This window comes from Hyposmocoma kahamanoa, unplaced genomic scaffold, assembly GCF_003589595.1.
Source record: "Hyposmocoma kahamanoa isolate Upper Pololo Valley unplaced genomic scaffold, ASM358959v1 192, whole genome shotgun sequence".
Lineage (NCBI taxonomy): Eukaryota > Metazoa > Arthropoda > Insecta > Lepidoptera > Cosmopterigidae > Hyposmocoma > Hyposmocoma kahamanoa.
In genome coordinates this window covers 1,842,060-1,862,401 of record NW_020653719.1, presented here as the reverse complement: position 1 = coordinate 1,862,401, position 20,342 = coordinate 1,842,060, and the positions used below count along the sequence as shown (strand labels likewise).

The window sequence follows — 20,342 nt, the reverse complement described above, 5'->3', positions numbered from 1 at the left end:
GTGAACACTACAAAACCATTAAATTCCTCCCCTTCACTTGCTATTGATCTCCTAAAGGAAAATGTTAACGTTTGTGGCAGTTTATTTAATTTCCGTCATGTTAATCCACAAGACATCATAAAAGCTTTTAAATCAATACATGTTAAAAAAACTGAAGATCTCTGGGGCATATCAACTAAACTTATAGACTCAGTTATTGATCTAATTTCCCCACAGTTAGCTGTAGCTTTCAATAGGTGCGTTGACGAAGTTGTTTTTCCCGATTTAATGAAATACGGCAAAGGTTATTCCCTTATTCAAAAGCGGTAGGAAAGTTGATCCTAGCAACTATAAGCCCATTTCAATTTTACCAGCTTTAAGTAAAATATTCAAAAAGGTTATGCTAACTCAATTACTGTCCTATTTCGGTAGGAATCATATTTTTCATAGTGAACAATACGGGTTTACTAGTGGTAGATCGACTAGCGATGCGGGGGTAGCGTTACTAAAACACATCTTTGATGCTTGGGAAAGGTCCCAAAACACTATTGGTGTTTTTGTGACCTCTCAAAGGCATTTGATTGCGTTGATCATATTACTCTTATTAGGAAGCTGAAACATTACGGTGTAAATGGCAAGGCGTCGAAACTTGTCTCGTCATATCTCAACGATAGAATTCAGAAAGTAGACATAAATGGAGTGACTTCTTTGGGTTCTCCGGTAAAAATGGGTGTTCTGCAGGGCTCAATACTTGGACCTTTCTTATTTCTGATTTATATTAACGATCTGCCATTCTTTGTTAAGGACCATTGCGAAATAGGGTTTTTTACTGATGACACATCCATGATTTTTAAAGCAGACAGACATGACATTAACTATGACCATATTAATGATACCCTCTCCAAGGTAGTTTACTGGTTTAATGCTAACAGTTTATTGCTTAATGCCAAGAAGACAAAATGCGTTAAATTTGAATTACCTAACGTAAAATCGACTAATCCAAGCATAGAAATAAACGGAGAAAAGTTAGACCATGTTAATAAAGCAGTCTTGTTAGGAGTGACCTTAGATTGTAAACTTCAATGGTTTCCACAAATATCTTCCCTGGCCAGCAGATTAAGCGCCGCTGCATACACAGTCCTCAGAATACATGAGCTTACCGATGTTAGTACTGCTAGACTAATTTACTTTAGTTACTTCCATAGTATAATGTCCTACGGGATTCTCATGTGGGGTAAAGCGGCAGATATTCAAACCATATTTGTATTGCAAAAACGAGCGATTCGTTCTGTGTACCGTCTAGGCTCTCAGATTTCTCTCAGAGAAAAATTTAAGGAGACTGGTATCCTGACTGTGGCATCACAGTACATTTACTCAAATATTTTATATGCCCGTAAAAATATACATAATTTCAATAAGAAAGAAGATATCCATAATATTAACCTCAGAGCTAAGTGCAAACTCATGGTACCACGATTTCGTTTAACCAAGGTAAACAACTCTTTTATGGGGAATTATATACGTTTTTACAATAAGATTCCGGAGCTATATTAAGTTTATCATTTCCTAAGTTTAAAGACTACATTAAAATATTTTGATCGAAAAATCATATTACAAAATTGAAGACGACGTGTTAGATAAAGATGTATGGAAATACGACATGGCTCCAGAATCCACACAAATTTGATTCAAAATGTATTCCATAGCATTTAAGTTTATTTGAAAACAGCAATCCCTAGAGTTTCTTGCTCGTTCTTCTCAGGGAGGTCAGCGTAGTGAACGAGCAGTAGCTTAAATGTAAATTTATTTTACCTATGGAATAAATAATCTTTGACTTTGACTTTATTGAATATTATGATGTTTTACTACCATGACATTCATTTACCTACATTTTGTCAAATTACTCCACTAGTTTGTTATAATATAATTATTAATACAAAGATCGAACACAAAGAAAAATCTGATAGGACTCGAACCTGCCTCTGTATGCCAAACTAGGTCCACCACTCTCCCAACTAATCTAGTGGCAATATTATTATTATTTTGGATGTCTATTTTAAACTCACGTCTCTCCCATGGCTTAATAGATGAATTTAGAATAAGGGAGGGGTGGTATTCCTCGGCAATGGCACAGTCGACCGAGGTCAGGGCCTTACCATGAACTCTTATTACGATTCAGTTCAGGACCTAACATGAATCATTGAGAGACAGCGCTACATGAAGTGTATCCCGCTTTTTTTTCGTTACGAACCTATATTGAACTGTAATAAGAGTTCATGGTAAGGCCTCAGGGACACAATAACTGCCGTATCAAGCAAGACCGCTTTCTGCATTTGTGCAGCAAGAGACACGCTACAGAACAAGCTTCAAGTTGCTGGCGAGGTTGATTGGAATTAAACCATTATTATTATAGGTCTAGAGACAATTCTCGCATTACTGGAACGGCGTTAATGGTAACCCCATTATGGAAAGGGTTCTGGCGAAGGTGTATAAATAGAGCCGGTCATGAATTAGTTCTTTTTTACAGGTTCGCCTTAGAGTCTAACAGAATCATCAGCATCGTAGTTCTACTGAACTGCGCCATAATGCTGAGTTAGGCCGTTTTTTATGACACAGTATACTTAACTAATCCACCCGATATAATAATTATAACATTCCAGACTGTAACCGCAAACCTAGACTAGTATTTTTTTATCTCTACCATTGTCTACAAATGTAACCATCCCAATGCCACTTCAGCTTGCTTATTCTACCAGCTATGTAGACGACAGTGGTTTTTGTTTAGAAATAGAAAAATGTTTATTTTCTGCCATCGCTAAATACACGATTCTTATTACATACATTAATAAGTACTTGTTGTATTAGCTGATATAGTTTGTGAGAGAGCTGGAATCTAAACTAGGTCGAAACCGGTGCTATAGCTTCCAGGTACCCCACCAAGGACATAATTATGACTTAGAAGGTAAGCACTTAAAAATTAAAAAAAGAATGTATGTGGTGTGTGGTGTGTGCTTACTTGCACGGCCGCGAGACAAGTTTAGTTAGTATGTATTATATAACTATGTTAATATTTCAAATTACTACAATGTAATCTTAAATTATACCATTCAGCTACCTACTTACCTCAAACATGTCTCTAGGTAACAGCCGTTGCACGCGAATGCGGTGCATTGTAGTGCCATGGGTATCAACAAAGGGCCCGGCGAAAATATCGCCAACAGCCACTGGACCATTGTGAGGAATTAACTTGGCGCGGTTTAGGGTGTTTTGGATTTGACGCAGTTCGCTTGCAGTTGACGTATCGTCGTATTGAACCCAAAATTTGCTAACGCTGATTTTCTGTACATGCAATACAACAGAAAATGAATAAAATTATCCCTATGTAGGTATTAACAACACTATAGTATGATATCATCAAGTAAACTTAATTTAAAGCCATACATTAAAAAAAGATCATAAATTCACAACCTAAAAATCCGCACGAAGCTTTGTCAATTACTACTAAAACCATTGACCTATCAATAAATGGACATCGGGTTCGCGCTAAAAAGTGTCCGCACCTACAGGGCGTTAAAATCGCATACAGCGCATTAATCGCGCAACAGTCTTCGTTTGTTCGACTGACAGCGCGGTTGTCACTCATGAAGTACCATATAATAATAACTTGTAAAAATTTCTGCAGTAAAGTGTAAAAACAGGATTTTGTATCATATTTTCACTACACAAATATATTGTGTTATCATAGTTCTCATTTAAAAGTGGTATTTACTACAGTTTTATAGTATTTAATTTATATAGAAATGAATCGTAAATATAAATTACAAAAGCAAACAAAATAATTAAATAGCTAACTGTCCTTTTTCTACACATTGCATGTGCAAAAGATGGAAAGAGACCTATTACGTCAATTTCAAGAAGCTTATATAAACTTCTTTGTCATTTTCAATTGTTCGAACTACAAGCGATTGAAATATTTAGAACAAAGAAACTATAGAGTCACTTTGATTTTAATCTTATTTTTAAAATGATTTTTTATTAAACGTTAGCAATAACTAACAAAATATTGTTGTACTCGTTTTACGGCTTGGGATTGCCTATCAGAAGTAAGAAAATACATTTGTCCGAAATAACGTTAGCTCAAATTTTCATAATGTCAAATGCATTTTTTAGGAAGATTACAAAACAAAAGCTAATTTTGTCTTTGTGAAAAGCATCAAAATTACTCGAAAGCGTAACGGTGTTATAATAAATCGGTTTTCGGAATTACAGATATTCGAGTTTACGTTTAGTTGGAATATCGGTACATTTCTTATAGTACACGCTTATTTTCACATTTGTAGGAATATTTGTATGCAACAGACACATATCTGCCCAACTCTTTATTATTTCTTTAAGTGAATTGTACAAAATTCGACATAATAATATATATAAAAATTAATTAATATTTCTCTCTCTATAAGTATATATTATATAGAGAGACTCTATATATTATATAGAGTTCTCGTAACTTGTCTTAAGCATGATGCGGTACTAATAATAGGTGATTTACCCCTTTAACACCCTACTAAACACTTATAAGATATGAAAGTACAAACCTCAGAAATAGTGAGTGGGAAGTGAGAATCATCCACATCAGGTAGCCGTGGTACCATTTTGTTCCAGGTGTGCTCCATTTTTTTTTCTGATTCAAGCGCTGCAGCGACTTCGTTTGCTTTTTCTAATCTGTGTACGTTAAAAAGTATATCGGATCAGACAGAACGTCATGAAAAAATTAATCATTACAAGAAACACTCTCTTGGGTTTATTTTCAAATTTGAATGTTACAGAGAAGTGCCACGGGACTGCGTTCGTTATACAGTACAAATAGAACAAACGGTACATTAAAACAAAATACAAAGACAAAAGTCTGGCTACAATAGTCCGCGGTATTTTGAGATAAATACCTCGTAAAAGCAACTTTGTTCAAAATCGTAACACAAATTTATTTTGTACCAGTGATTGGGGTGCACGAAAGGAGACTCCCCTCACGACGTGCTATACGTCTGGCGCACGCTGGACAATAATCGGCAAGTACCTTACGCCGATTGGCTAATCTTTTTACCACAATGGCAAATATTATAGTACGAAGAAGAAGACCAGTGATCCCGTATACGCTTTATCATATTTTGTCGGAGTTACACACGCCAGTATACTAAATATGCACGCAGTAAAGGGCAAATTGAGAAGTGGAAAGAATTAGATTTTTTTGTAAGTCGATTCATACAATATCTAGTATTGCATTGACTTATTTGCGTCCCACTGCGGGGTCGAGTGTACTCTTATGAACTGTTCAAGTCTCAGTACACCATACTGGTGCAATACGGGTTGGGGGCTCCATATTGTCTTTTATCTTAAACAGCTTTTACCACGACATAATTGACGAAGATTTTTGGCTTTCTGTAAGGGTTTTTTTAATGAAATGTAAGAATAAGTGCGCTTTTGACCTCCATCTCACATGATGGAAACTCACGATGTGGTCGGGTTGTTCTTCAAAAGGGGCAAAAAACGTCTTCCGGTCAATTATTTTAATATACTAAAATTTCATGACACAATTAATAAGCTTTTTATATATATTTACCATTATTTTACATGTTACCCAGTTTAAAAAATACATCTTTGGTTTAATTTATGAAAAAAAAATCAAAAATGTCGCTAAACGTCATTTTACTCCTATTCCTATGACGTCTCTTAACACAACATTTGTTCACAAATAATTTATTAAATACTTATACATTCTAAAAATTTTATGAATGAAAGTTTAATAAATTAACCTTCGTTTAAAATAAAAACCTCTTCAAATAGTTTGCATGGTTAACTTAAACTTCAATTCAAATTATTGCTACAAGAAAAACGTCATTTGTCGCAGTAACGTTGTTAAATCTTATTATTGAACGACGCATTTTCGAACGCATCTTTAATACACCTTCCCGGGTGTGCGGGAGGGGCCTTCAGTCGGCGGAGACCTATTGGTGAACGAGCACGTGCGGGTCTGAGAGCTGTAAGTAATTTTTTATAGTTCTTCACATTTTGTCATTAAAAATATCATTTGTGTTTCAACCTAAACTCCTTAAATGCACATACGTAATATTTTCGTTTGTATTTTATTCAATAGCCAGTGGCAAATGAATTCATTTAGTCTAATCATAACGGTTTTTTAATGCTCACAGACAAGTCCATACAGGTTTTTTCCTCAACTCGTCATTCTATGCTACATCATTGTCGGCACTTATCCGATTCGCCGTCATCGCAATACCGGAATAAATATATGTTTTATATTATCAGTCAATTGTCGTCCCAACACAGTAATATAACTAGAATAACCAGGAATTATTCTGAAGCTGGGCACGGAAAGGGTGCTCCTGATGGCGTTGGTGGTACAATAAAAAGAGTAGCAGATCAAATGGTGCATTATTGTTCAGATGTTGGAAATTTTGATGAGTTTTACAAAATCATGGAATCAAGATTAGAAAATATTATAATTCAAAGAGTTTCAGAGCAAGACATAATTCAGAGGGAGAGATTGATTCCTGAGCAGTTGAAACCATTCAGGGGCACCCTTTCTGTACATCAGGTTCTTTGGGACGCGTTCAGACCTAAAATCACTATGAGAAATATGAGTTGCTTCCTATGTGATGCTGGTGAAATTTGCTCCCATGGTAAGCATCTGGGTTATATCAATAATAAGTCCTTTAGAAATCAGAACGACGATCTTGATTCTTGTGTAACTCCCCTGGCAAACACTAAGCGTAAATCTCAAAATCAAAACAAAATTCAGATTATTTCTAATGTTCTTATTGATGTCACTAATAAGACTCAGCTTCAGTGAAAATTGACCCATTTTGATTATTCCAATTTAGTTGATAATAATTGCGATTGGAATTAAGATGATAATACGTGATATTTTTTGCGTGAAATCTTTTGAATCCTAAAATTGTAAGTAAAAGTATACTATTTGAAACTTAATATTTGTCTATCCTGTGTGTAGATCAAGGATATTACGGGGATGAGGACGCAATGCGGATGCAGATATGAATATTTTTAAGAGATATACATCACGTAGCTAAAATATGTGGAACTCTCTTAATAATTATGTCCTTAATTGAAGAAGTTAATCTGTGATTTTTTAAAATAATTACCAAATTACTATTACCAAAGAAAAACTAAATCCCGTATTACAGAACATAGCTCAATACTAAAGCATTACTTAAAACTAGATTCAAGCCAGTTGATTGGTTGAAACTATTTTTTTTATTTCATCAGTACTCAAGAATTACTTAAAAGTAGATCCAAGCCAGTTGATTTCTTGAAACTATTTTTTTTTTATTTGATTAATACTCAAGCATTACTTAAAATTAGATTCAAACCAGTTGATTGGTTGAAACTATTTTTAAGTAACGCTTGAGTCTTGGTAGACGTTCTATCATACGAGACTGAGTCCTTTATTAGCTAGATGATTAAGTTATTTGAGTGTGACAGTTTGTTTTTAAGAAATATCTAAGTACCTACTTAGCTTCACAGTTACGTTATCGCCTCACGCTAATAATTTAAGATTGTCATTTACTTTGAATCCTTTGTTTAATAAATAAATATTATATAATATACTTAATAAATATTTTGATTACTTAAATGTTTTTTTTATTGTTAAATACCCAAAAATGAAAGATTTTAGATCATTGTCTGCAACACGGCGTCATTATTATACAAGCTAAAGTCATTCTCAGTGCGTGGTGTCATTAGTATCAACGTGAATAATTAGAAATTTACAAATATTACGAAGAATAATGAAAATTAATACGTGCCTTTCATAAAATAATCTTTTAGAGTATGCTTACATTGCATTTAGCTTGATAAAAATAGCTTACATAAAGGTTCTAAAAAATATATGAAAACTTAACAAAAATAATTTATTTCGAAGAACAACCCGGTCGACGGTGGAGCATGCACACCTAAATAATGCCTATTCACTCTCGCCTTGAAAATGTCCAAGTTGTAACGTTCAGGATACAAGTCTGCAGGCAGGTAATTCCACTCCGTAGCCGTTCGCCGTATAAATGTGGAAGCGTAACGCTTCGTGAGAATCTTTGGAACATCCACAACATAGGGGTGGTACCAAGCCTACGTCTGGTCCCCCGATGATGAAAAGGGGAAGGCGGAATTAAATCGAGTAATTCCATCGCACGCTCTTCGTGATATATCCTGTAAAATACCCATAAGCAGCCAACTTTAAGGCGGTGTTCACGGCTCTGCAGCTTCGCCTTCACCAATTCTGAGTCACCTACAAGCCTCTTGGCAGGGTTGTTGATTGAATCCAAGGTGGCCAGTTGGTGTGTAGCAAAGCCATCCCAAAGGTGGCAGCAGCACTCCATGCACGTCCGGACTTATGCTTGGTACAGCTGGAGCAACTGTCCCGGTGTAAAGTAACGCCTCACCCTGGAAAGGATGCCAAGCTTCCTTGCTGCATTTTTGGCCATAGATTCAATGTATCTGCCGACGTTCAAATTGGACAACAGGTCCATTCCGAGTAGCTGGAGACAATCGGCTATCGGTATGAACACATCACGAAAAGTCGGAGTCAGCTCAGAGAGACTCCGTTTTGTGAAGAATAGATACGCCTGAATTTTGGTAGCGTTAAATTTGACAAGATTGGCATCGCCTCAATCGGAGACTGCCTTGAGTGTCAAATCCAAACTGCTAACCATACACTCCCGACAAGACTGGATTTCCTCTCCACTGACCCTTGCATTGGTGAAGTACCTATCTACAACTGTGCTGTCATCAGAATACGCAAAAGTACCTGGAATTAACATATCATTGCTATGCAGCAGAAAGAGAGTTGCAGAGAGTACGAAAACCTGAGGAACTCTCGGCATCTATCGCTATATGTTCGGAAGAGTAGCCTTCTAAGACTACTCGAATCGAACGTTCGCTCAAGAAATCCGAGACCCAATTACAAAGGTCAGCGGAGAGCGCATAAGAAGGAAGCTTACTTAAAAGGCTTGCGTGCCAGACCCTGTCAAAGGCTTTATTAGAAATGTCTAAAGACTCTGCAAGTGCTTCGCCTCGCTTTTCTATAGCCTCGCTCCATATGTGACAGGCATACACAAGAAGATCCCCAGTAGATCGCCCTCGTCGGAATCCTACTGGCGATCACTGAGGAGTTCGTTGTCTTCAAGGTACGACAAGAGACGGTTGTTGTGCACACGTTCCATAGTCTTGCAAAGTATGGAAGTGCCTGAGATAGGTCTCAGTTCTAGGTCTAGGTCTAGTTGACAGGGTCAGCTCTGCTTCCTTTTTTTGGCATAGGTTGCACATTTGCAAGCTTCCACGGCCTGTGAACTACACCAGTCTCAAGTGAAAGGCGGTATAGGCGTGTGAGAATAGGAGACCACTCAGGCGCACAGTTCCGTAGAACTATTGCTGGAATTTCATCTGACCCGCTAGCTTTATTCATGTCTAGATTCCGCAGAGTTCTAAGTACCTCTTTTTAGCGTATGCGAACTGGCACCATAGTGCAGCCAGTATGAGGTAAGGTAGGGTTTCTTCAAATTAGACGCTCGAGAAAGCCATCGTGTCACAATTGCACCGTTTTGACGCGTCTCGCGTGCCTCTGAAGCCCGACAAAATTTTTAGTGACGTGAAATCTTTCAACTCAGTTGCGCTATGGATACCGACAAAAAACCATTACTTTTATTTATTTTGTTGTAACGGAAGAAGAAATTAAAAACAATATGAATATACAAGGTCCTACCTTATACTTTATACCTTGAGCCGCGACTGCGCTTTTAAAAAATGTATGAAAATTTGATATTTGTTGCATTACCATTGCAACGCTAGAAGCGTGTAATTTGATCGCGCCTAATGTAGTGCGTGTATGAAAAACGAAAACAAAATTCGTGTAACTGTACTCACGGCAACAGCTGTATGCGGATGTCCATCTTCAACTGTCGCGCCTTAATCGCCTTGTAGACGGGCAGCACCACTTGTCCAGGGATCGTGGGGTCCGTCTGCGTCTCGTTGTGTTTGCCTCGCCCGCTATTCACTTGAAATGTCAGATATACTTTCCTGTGCAGAAAGCAAACAAATAATTAACGCTACACGTGAGTGCCATGGACACACACATAAACAACCATAAATTACACCCAAACTCACGAGAGAAATAAATAATAGGCCGTACACACATTTCGAACCCAGGCAGTGGCAGTCCAGCATGGTAACCGTTCGGCCACAGAGGCAGTTTGGCACTAATACGTTTGTTTTTAAAAAATGCATATTTGTCATCAGTACTAATGCCTGGTATTTTGTTACATGTGAGTAAAGCGGTATAGTAGGGGGCGGATTTCAAAATATTTAAAATTATAATACATACCTATTAAAGAACTTAGTAGCTTTTCGTAGGCAGAATAACAATTTCGAGCTAATAGCAGTCAGTTTAGTAGCAGTAGAAGCTCCTTGTGAGAGAGTTCGTCCAGGGAAGTACTGCCACCTTACCAATTTTTGCCGCAAACCAGTAACATGATTATTACTGCGTTTCGGTTTTGAAGAGTAAGGGGGGCTGGCGAAATTACAGGCACGTGAGATTTGTCAACTAATATCTCAGGGTGACGGGCACAGTGACAGCGCCCTTCAGATCTATGTCATTTAAAACTCTGAGTGGCCCTGCAATTGTTATGGACCGGCGTGTCGCTTAACCCCACGTAGACTTGTTCGTCCTGTTACTTGGTATAAAAAATGCTAACCTGCTGTTTTTATCGAAGGTAACGCGTGGTTCGTCGCCGATCTGTTGACGCACGGCGCGCTTAATAGACGCCGCGTAAATCTCGCCCGGTTGATTGTCCGGGAAGTTTTTCAGGTACACCTGCACAACACATAGCCTTTAAGATTAACTACTATCCAGTTAGTAACTAGAGTTACCATGTCAAGAAAGTAATGGTATTGAAATAATATGACAGATGACTTGATGACTTGAAGCAGATGACAATTGTACACAACATTGAAATGAAACAGATTTAGTTAAATATTCTATTTAAAAATGAAAATGCACGTTTATAAAATTAAAAAAGTTTGAGCAAATTAAAAATCTACAAAAAAATAAGCAAAAAGAAAGCACCTAGTTTTCATTTTATTTAATTTCATTTCACGTTATTGCTTATCAGCATTCCTGTACGACACGTTTATAAAGGAGCTGTCTACGCTGCTAATTCTTTCAATAGTCGATAGAGATGTTGGTGTTGAATATTACTTGAAGAGTTTGGTGACGGATATGCGATGGAACTGCACTATTCAATTCCGCTTTTACTTTTCCATCATCGGGAAACTAGACGTAAGCTGGGGTTCCCCCCATGGTGTGGATATTTCAAAGATTCGAACGAAGCGTTACGCTTCCACATTTATGGCAAGAGGAATAGGTATTATTTAGGTGTGCATGCTCATCGTCGACCTCATCATCACTTTACATCAGGTTTTTTTTAACGTACTCACTCATAGCCCCGGACTAGGGAAAGCCTGTATCGCGGGTGCCACGGGTACACACACAGACAACCACAAATTACACCCAAACTTACGAGAGAACTAAATGTAGGCCATACAAATATTTATCCCGGTCCGACCACGGATGCAGTTTAGTTAGGTGAGATAGAGGTCAAATGCGCACTTAGTCCATAAAAAAAAATGGATTTCTAAAGAGGAAGACGACATGTTTAAAATAAAGTAAATGTACCGTGTTTCTCGGGTCATGTCCGCCAAGTATGCGCACTGCATCGCGCTCGCGTGATTCGTCCTGCGACACCTGCACGAAGTACTGAGGGTACACCGCGCCCGCCATTATTATCTAAAACAAAAATAGCGATGATAAATATGATCACAAATATCACTTAACAGTTCCCTTTAAATCTTCGAGCAACGATTCACTTTTGGTTCTAGCCCGGGCCCGTACTAATTAAGGCAATATGGCCTGCAAGCAATAATTTTAACATTCTATGTACTTCTTTTGATCTGAATCTTTTCAATACGAGTGTGATTTCGGCGAGGAGAGCACAGATTTCTTTGACTGATAGTCAGGCTTGTAACTGCGGTTATATTTTTATATAACTAGCAGGAATTATACGTTTGGTACTTTGCTAAAAATTAAGTCGTCGAGTATATCGATTCCTGACAACTTATCAGGCAAATGGGCCTTGTATGACTTTTAAATATTAACTCTCGTTTGTGCTATAATCACAAATTAGAAAACTAAAATAGTACAGCGCCAACAACTGACCTGGATGTACGTCTTCGTATATTCCAAAAATATTCTGTATTTATTGCGATAAAGATAATATCTCTAACAATAGGGGCTGTTCCATTCGGTGTTGAGGGAAAAACAGCAAAACATCTAATTACAAAACAAAGGGAATCACATTTTATCGGTAATTAAATATGTAATTTTGCAATTTTCGTCCATTATAGCAAAGCTCAAGTTAAACTGGTCGATTTGAAGTTAATTGCCGACACTCGTCAATTGACGACACCCGTGAATTGTTTCGAATTCACAGTAACAGTAATGATTTGGCAGAACCATTGTCAAACAAATTAAATGACATTTCGTCTCTATTTCTGGTTATATAGTCGATTAGTTAAGTAGTGACTTGTCAGTGGCAAGCCATTTTTGAATAGTATACAACTATTTTGCAATTTTTTGGTATTCTGATCTTGAATGGCGAGTCGAAGGCATATCGAATCACCAAAGGTGTAGTCTACTAAGATTATATATATTTTATTTAAAGACTAAATTGGTTATTAAACGAGATAAAATTAGGATGTATTATTTAATATATTTCAGTTGAACAATTCGCCAAAAACAATATTATATCACAAATATTATAATTACCAAAATTGACATTTGTATTCCGCTGAAGAAAACTATACAATTTATAAACAACAATTCATGAATAAATGAGAATATTTTCAATTTGAAGTCATTTCTATTTGATCTAATTGAATTAAGCAATAAATTCCCTAATGACTTTAATATTAAAACTAAAATTGTCGAATGTACTAAATGATGTCATAATTTACTTAAATCGGAGAGGACAAAATATTTTGAAAAATTTATTGCAAATTAAATAGTAATAACAATATTAAAACAATGTGGCGAATAGTAGCCATGGAGGCTGGCAAAATAAAAAGGACAAAGTTAGTAGAATACGTAGACGTCATGAAACGGTAACGACTTCAACTCGAAAAAAGAATTGATTAATACTCTAAACAGCCAGTTCGTAACGGCGGCAACACAGTATTGAAAGCTCAGCAGACACTAGACACTTAGCTAACCAGTCAATTTGGTTACTTTATTTTACACCACGACGTACTTCGCGTCGTATAATTATGATAAAAGTTGTCAATAAGCGTACGAGAGACATCTACGGCGTACCCGTTGAATTGCTACGTTCAATCGCGATGACGATGGCATTACCACTGACAACTTTGTTCAATAACTGTATTAAAGAAGGTATCTACCCTTAATACTTCCCAAAGGTCAAAGTCTGTCCCCTTTACAAAGGTAAAGGTAAAAAAGCTGACCCCAGTTCCAACAGATCAATTTCAATAATACCCGGTGTGGAAAAGGTATTTGAAAATGGGCTCACCGCAAGGCTTCCTAAGAAAACTGGTAGTATTTCAGATCGGCAGCATGCCTATAGTAGTGAGCATTCTACAACACTCCTCACTCGTAAAATTATTCAGGCCTTTCTCGACGCGCGCGAATCTCGGCAGGAGGTCGCAGTTATCTTCTGCGACCTTTCAAAGGCCTTCGACGTCGCTGACCACTCTGTACTATCGATGAAATTCCAGCACTATGGCATCAACAGACGTGTGTCAAGTGTGTTACTGGAGTTCATGAGTGACAGAGTACAGTATGTAGTAAGTGAGGGGGGCAAGGTAAGGTCCGACGGGCTCCGTGCCGCAATAGGTGTCCCGCAAGGATCTTCGTTGTCAAACCTTGCTTTCTCTATCCTCCTAAATGATCTGCTTCATGCCATAGAGCAGGCAGAAATATATATGTATGCAGATGATGTAGCAGAAGTTATTACTGGACCGACTCTTGACGCGTTAGAACGGCTGCTCAACTCTGTTGCATATGACCTGGCTGGCTGGTTTCGGAGCAACGGATTGATACTAAATCTTACAAAGACGCAATTCATAAGTTTCGACCTTTCTTGGTTCCCGCCGACCACTTATACTCAGCGTAGACGGTGTGCGTATAGAGCAAGTGTAGGTGGTATCCTCTCTTGGTCTCCAAGTAGATCAAGCATTGACCTGGGAGCAACAAATTGACCATCTTTGTGGAAAACTGGCGAAAGCATGCTTTGCTCTAAGTCGTCTCTCTCCGACACTTACAAAAGCCGCGTTCGTGCATGCTATTCTGCCTCTGTACAATAGGTACTAGAATGTGGCATATAATTTTGGGGAAATGCGGCGGATTGGGATCGTGTTTTCCGGCTGCAGAGACGTTCAGTACGGGCCGTGGCGCGTATTTCTAATGAAGTGCTCACGGTCGTACCATAGTACGATAATACATACGACATAGTATAATATAGTAGTCCTTAGGATACTGACGCTTCCCTGTCTGCTGATACTCCAAATAGCCATGTATGCACGTAATCACTTGTATCAATTCGCACAGAGATCTTCGCCGGCTGGAGAAGGCGACGCGGACCATTCATGCAATGAGCTATCACGTATACAACCACCTCCCTGACAATGTCACCAGCGCTCCGGGCACGTTTTCCTTTCGCTTTAGGCTAAAGATGTAGCTAATCCAGCGCTCTTTTTTTAATATATCGGATTTTTTAATTTTAGATAATGTTATTTTATTGCGTGTAAGGTTAGTATTTTTTTTTTAATATCAGTTTATAATGCAACTCAATACATTTGTTTAGTTAACATTCTCATATTGACATGTAATGGAAATTATGAATAAATGATTATGATTATAGACTATGCATTAGTAATTTTCATGATAGTTTTAGTAAGGCAATATCAATCCTTAGTGATTGAATGAATGTCAAGACTCAACTGGCATTGCAACTATATTTTAGCAAAATAAGAAATAGTATCATAATTGCAACAAAATCTCAGTGGAGTCTCGATGGAAATACAATGCCCAGCGGTTTCAAGAAAATTAGCAGATTTGGGGTCCTGTAAAAAGCCTGACACATTGGTTTGCCTTTGAGATTTAGATCCGAAAAAATTGTAGAATACATAGACTATATTTTTTATAGTCTAACTGCAACATGTGATGCGTATTGCTTGGTTAATAGTTAAGTTACGTTTCATTTTAAATTGTATGATTTTGTCACTTATATTCTGGAGACCGAACAAAACATGTCTCTTTAAACCAATGTATTTATTATATTTTATCACCTACGTCCATTCTAATAATACGAGATGACGTCTCTGTCAGGATCACACGTTGCAGTTAGACTATAAATATAGTCTTTCTATACTACAAAATAGTTTCATTTCCAATGTGTAACAATGGCGAAAACCAAACAAAATATGGGACCGCCAAAAACGACACATGTCAAGTTTTTAGCAGCAGTAGAGCTTCTTGTGCGTTTGGCCAGGGATGTAATGCCACCTTACCTATTTCTGCCGCTTAGCAGTGATGCAAGATTACTGCGTTCAGGTTTTGTAGGGTAAGGGTGCTGGTGTAATTGCAGGCACATGGGATTTGTCAACTTATGTCTCAGGGTGACGAGCGCAGTGGCAGTGCTTCTCAGATCTTTGCGATTAAAAGCTCTGAGTGGCTTTGCAATTGCTATGAACAGGCGGGTAGCTTTACCACCATGCGCACGACTTGTTGAGCCCGTCACTTAATATCATAAAAAAAGCATCTCTCTTTAGCATTCGCTGACCTGGCATGTACGCACTAACACATGATTAGTAATAAAATAACATGATTTACCTTGAGTACGAGCGCCAATTCATTTTTATCCCATGGCGACCCCTCCTTACTGATGTCAATACCCTCGCGACTGAGGCGAAGTTTAAGCTCTCGCACCAAGTCATCGAGCTCTTTTAGCGACCGGATTTGGACGTAAAACCGCCGCGCCCACTGCACTTCGTTGCCGTGCTGTTGGCGGAAGTATTGCTGCTGCCGCAAATGGGTCCACACCTTTAAAGAGAAAAAAAAATTGTTACAAGAAACAATAACCGTTAGACGAATGTAAAACGTAATTGACAAGAAGTCTACAGTAATTAAAAGAGTAACTGTAAGTAAAATATGCCAGTTTTATTTAACCCACTTGGAAAGGTTACAACAACGAACAGAAATAAAAAACTATCATGTTGTGGACACATCACTTATAAACGTGAAACGCCTTTGTAGCGAATGCTTGGAGAGTTTCTAGTTGTTTTTATTTTTTTGCCTTTTCAAATGACAAACCATACAATTAAAGATAAGTTTCGGAAAAGTTTATAGGAAGGAATTGGTTATTACGCTTTGCATTAGGGACACCTAGAAATGCCCTGCAATGCATTACAAGCAATGCAACACAAACTTTGTCCTCTAAGACTACATTACTTTAAACAGAAAAATAAAGCACTGGATGAGTAAGTCACGGGTTCGATTCCCGGTGGTACCTTTTTGCAAATGAACTTGTTGGTTCTGGTCTGGGTGTTTTGGGTGTGTCCGGGAGTAAATTCTATTGCTTTTTTTTGGGACCTCGGTCCCAAACCCATTATGTGTAAGTGAGAAATAAATTCTTCTTTTATTGTACTGCTCATTCCTCGTTAGCAATCGAACACCATTTTTGAAGTCCGCGATACAAACTTTGTAGACGTTGAGGAAGGCAATGCAATCGCTAGTAGAGCCGTCGGCCCAGGTCAGCTTGGAGTTGTAAGCGTTGAGACGCTCGCGGAACGGGTTGCTGAACAAATTCTTCACGGATATTGACGCCGCTGCAACAATAACCATTTAAAGCTGATGCGGTTTGCAGAATTAAATAATCTGTTTCTAGGTATTGAAACCATTTTTCCGGACCTAAATCGCGTATATTTGTTTTTTCAAACAAACCGATGTTTCGGGCCCTTTACAGGTCCCATGGTCACGGTTGACTGAAGTGGTACAGTCATCAAGTGTTAAGTCTAATATTAATGCAAACCACCCTACTTTTTCACAATAGTTACAAAAGTTATTAATTAACCTTCCAGTGGTCGTACCCTTGCGCCGAACATAAGCAGTCGCGTGCGGTCTGTGAGACCGCAACTTTACGCGTTCAGTTTGAGAAGACAATTGAATATTTTCATGACATTGTGTAGCACATGATAAAAAAAAGTCTCTCATCTATTTAAATGAAAATAAGAAAACATTATTTACTTATTATTTTTTTATTTGTACTTATTAGTTGAACAGTTTATAAAAAATTCAAAATTTTAGTCATATGACACAAACAACGTTAAAAATCAACAAAATAACAAAAAAAGATGAAATTTTGTATCTTAATCGTTCATAAGTATAACACAATAATATTTAATAATACTTGATTATTATCGAGATCAATCAATATTGTCATCAATTGCACAATATTGTAGGAACTGTAAAATCACATTAATTTATTAATGTTTTTTCATGATGTTCTATGTAATATCTCAATTGTTATAAAATAAAAAAGTAAACCAAAATGAAAACCTTCTAAGTTTTTTTAGGAGCAGGTAGTACGATAACCTACTTTTATCAGCAGCAATGGTTTTACATCATCAAAATCTTCATCTTCTGTCCGCTTCCTCTGCAAGCCATTCTGATTTTTTGTAACTCATGTTGTGTCTACAACAAGTACTGAAATAACGAATAATTTAATACATAAAATAATGTAGTTTAGTAAGTAATATAATACAAATAACATGAAATACTCACCCAGGTTTCAGTTTCATTCCATTAATTTTTCTGGCACACGACCGGTCGCGGAATCTGAGACCGCAAACACAAATAAACAAAGCGCACATGTGCTTGCGGTGAAAAATCACAGGGCTACTAAGGGGAAGTACCTCACCCCCTCGAGGATATCACGGTCGCGCAACCGTTTATTGTTTATAGTTTTTGTAAAATGACTAAAATAAGGTCGCTGCGGTCTCTGTGACCGCGCGCGACAGCTGGTAGGTTAGATACCTTATTTTTAATATATAATGATAGTAATTTAGGTTTAAGACACATCCACCGTTTTTTTTCCGTGAAATTTACCTATGTAAATTTTATGCTATTTCAATTGTAATTAATAATGAGGTATAAATTTCAATGCATAATGCCCTGGGACCGACCACGGAGTACCGCAGCGCATCTGTCTGCGTCTCAGAGCATTGAAGTTCATACTTTATTACAAGTGTAATAGTATAAAATATACATTGATAAATTTAATAGTATAAAATATACATTGATAAATTTAATGTCCACCGCTTTGCCGTCCTCCAGATAGCGCTGGCTTTAAGCGTTCCTAAGGTTCTTAAGGTTAGGTTAGATACCAAGCAAGCAAGATAGGAAGCATTTTCAAAACACGAGACTTGATTCCCAACGCCATCGCTATCGCACATGTTCGTCTTACCCATAACAAGAGCCTCGTCAAGGCAGCCGAAGATGTACCCAAGTACGATAAGCTTCGAGGCGCGCACATCTAGAGGCAGCTTGGCCATAATGCGCCCGAGATATGTTATGTCACCGTCCGACTGACTCCATTCACCAGCCAACGTCTTTCTTAAAGCTCCAATCTTAAAGATACATTAAAAGTTTTGTGGTTATAAATGACATCTATATCATCAAAACATCCTAGCAAAACGCAAAACAATTGCAAGCGTCGAAGTAACTTTTGTACCTAATTCCATCCTTACAAAAGTGTTAAGCTTGCGCCCTTTAAGAGTCACACATTTGTCGACGCGAAATCGGCTTGAGGGGATCATGTTTTACCGTTGTCGTGTTAAGCCGATTCACCGTGAACGCAACCGTTCGAGCATCTCGACCAAGGCGTTCGTGCGTCAACGCGGATGTTCAGGCGTCGACACGGACGGTCGGGCAACGACGCGGCCGTTAGGGCGTCGACGCGGACGTTCCGGCGTCGACGGGGATGTTCGGGCGTCGACGGGAACGTTCGGACTTCAAGGCAGCCGTTCGGGCGTCAAGATTGCTGCGGATCATCGGATCGACGGGACGGGAGGACGGGATTAAAGCGACTCCGTGTCGATAAGTATGGTGACTCCTTTATGCGCCAAATGTTCAGTAAGAAGACTTCTTACAATGTAAATTCAAAACGCAGAATTTAGTTCTATTACATGGTCTTAATACATTATTCCACGTAATAGGTTAAAATTGCACCGGAAAGATAATGTTTAACCAGTACCGATTTGTAGCACAAGTGTCCTAATTTGAGAATCAGGTGACTCTCAGTTTTAACTATTTCCAATTTGACTTTGTTATTTATCGAACAATGAAGCTTAGTTTCATGTTTACCTCTTTGAGGACGAGTATGGTGCGATGTATGTTGGACATGTCGGGCGGGTCCATGGCAAGCGCCAGTACGTCACTAGGCTGTCCCATATCCAGCATCTTTGCCAGCAGCACCAGCCGCTCTAGCGGGCATCGTAGAATCTCTGGACGACCCTCTTGAGAAAGACCCTCCTACAAATTACATTGTTATACTCCCTAAAATTTAGCATAATATAATTAGAATGACACGTGTCAATCTTCTTAAACCAATGACGAGACACGATCAGGGAAATTGAGGATCGATGTTAGAATACAGTGTTTTTTTTTTAAACTGGGATAGTATGGGGAAATCCGAAACCAAAGGAGATAGTTATCTCGGCAGGAACCACCACGTCTTTTTTTGAGAAAACAATTTTGGCATAGTAAATTTTTTTGTCAAACATAAGTTGTCCATAAAAATTAATAAAATTGATTAATTTTTTTGAGGGCTGTTTGACTCAGTTTCATGTAAGAATCATTTCATTGTATTAGAAAAAAAAAATCGGAACAACAGAAGTTAGTCAAATTTAATAAATTGTTTTTTATGTTTGAATATATTCCATTTAAATTATCCCATCTTCAAAATTAATAAAATAAATAACACAAGCGCAACTACACCCACATATATCACCAACAAAAATATACCCGACACGTGTTTCGCTTCTACGACGCATTCTTAGGGGTTGTTGATAGATCAACGCTCCGATTAGGTAGCAAATTAATTTACTTCCATTTTTATAGCTAATATTTCCTTAGCATAGTCCAACTTATGACAGTCAAAATATACTTACGCAGGCGCAATGTAAAGTAAGCCATTTTTAATAAATAAGTTGAC

At 37.8% G+C, this 20,342-nt stretch overlaps 1 protein-coding gene across 1 annotated transcript in view; it reads right to left on the bottom strand.

Annotated features, from left to right (window-relative positions):
- LOC113226698 (probable ATP-dependent RNA helicase spindle-E) overlaps positions 1-20,342 on the bottom strand; it is a 62,937-nt gene that overhangs the window by 18,005 nt on the left and 24,590 nt on the right. Inside the window, exons 9-17 of the mRNA XM_026459420.1 lie at positions 19,493-19,660; positions 18,594-18,756; positions 16,829-16,956; positions 15,962-16,171; positions 11,735-11,845; positions 10,755-10,873; positions 9,928-10,080; positions 4,575-4,701; positions 3,103-3,318 (exon numbers count right to left, since the gene is read on the bottom strand). Coding sequence (XP_026315205.1) covers positions 3,103-3,318; positions 4,575-4,701; positions 9,928-10,080; positions 10,755-10,873; positions 11,735-11,845; positions 15,962-16,171; positions 16,829-16,956; positions 18,594-18,756; positions 19,493-19,660 — 1,395 coding nt within the window. The remainder of the gene's footprint in view (positions 1-3,102; positions 3,319-4,574; positions 4,702-9,927; positions 10,081-10,754; positions 10,874-11,734; positions 11,846-15,961; positions 16,172-16,828; positions 16,957-18,593; positions 18,757-19,492; positions 19,661-20,342) is intronic.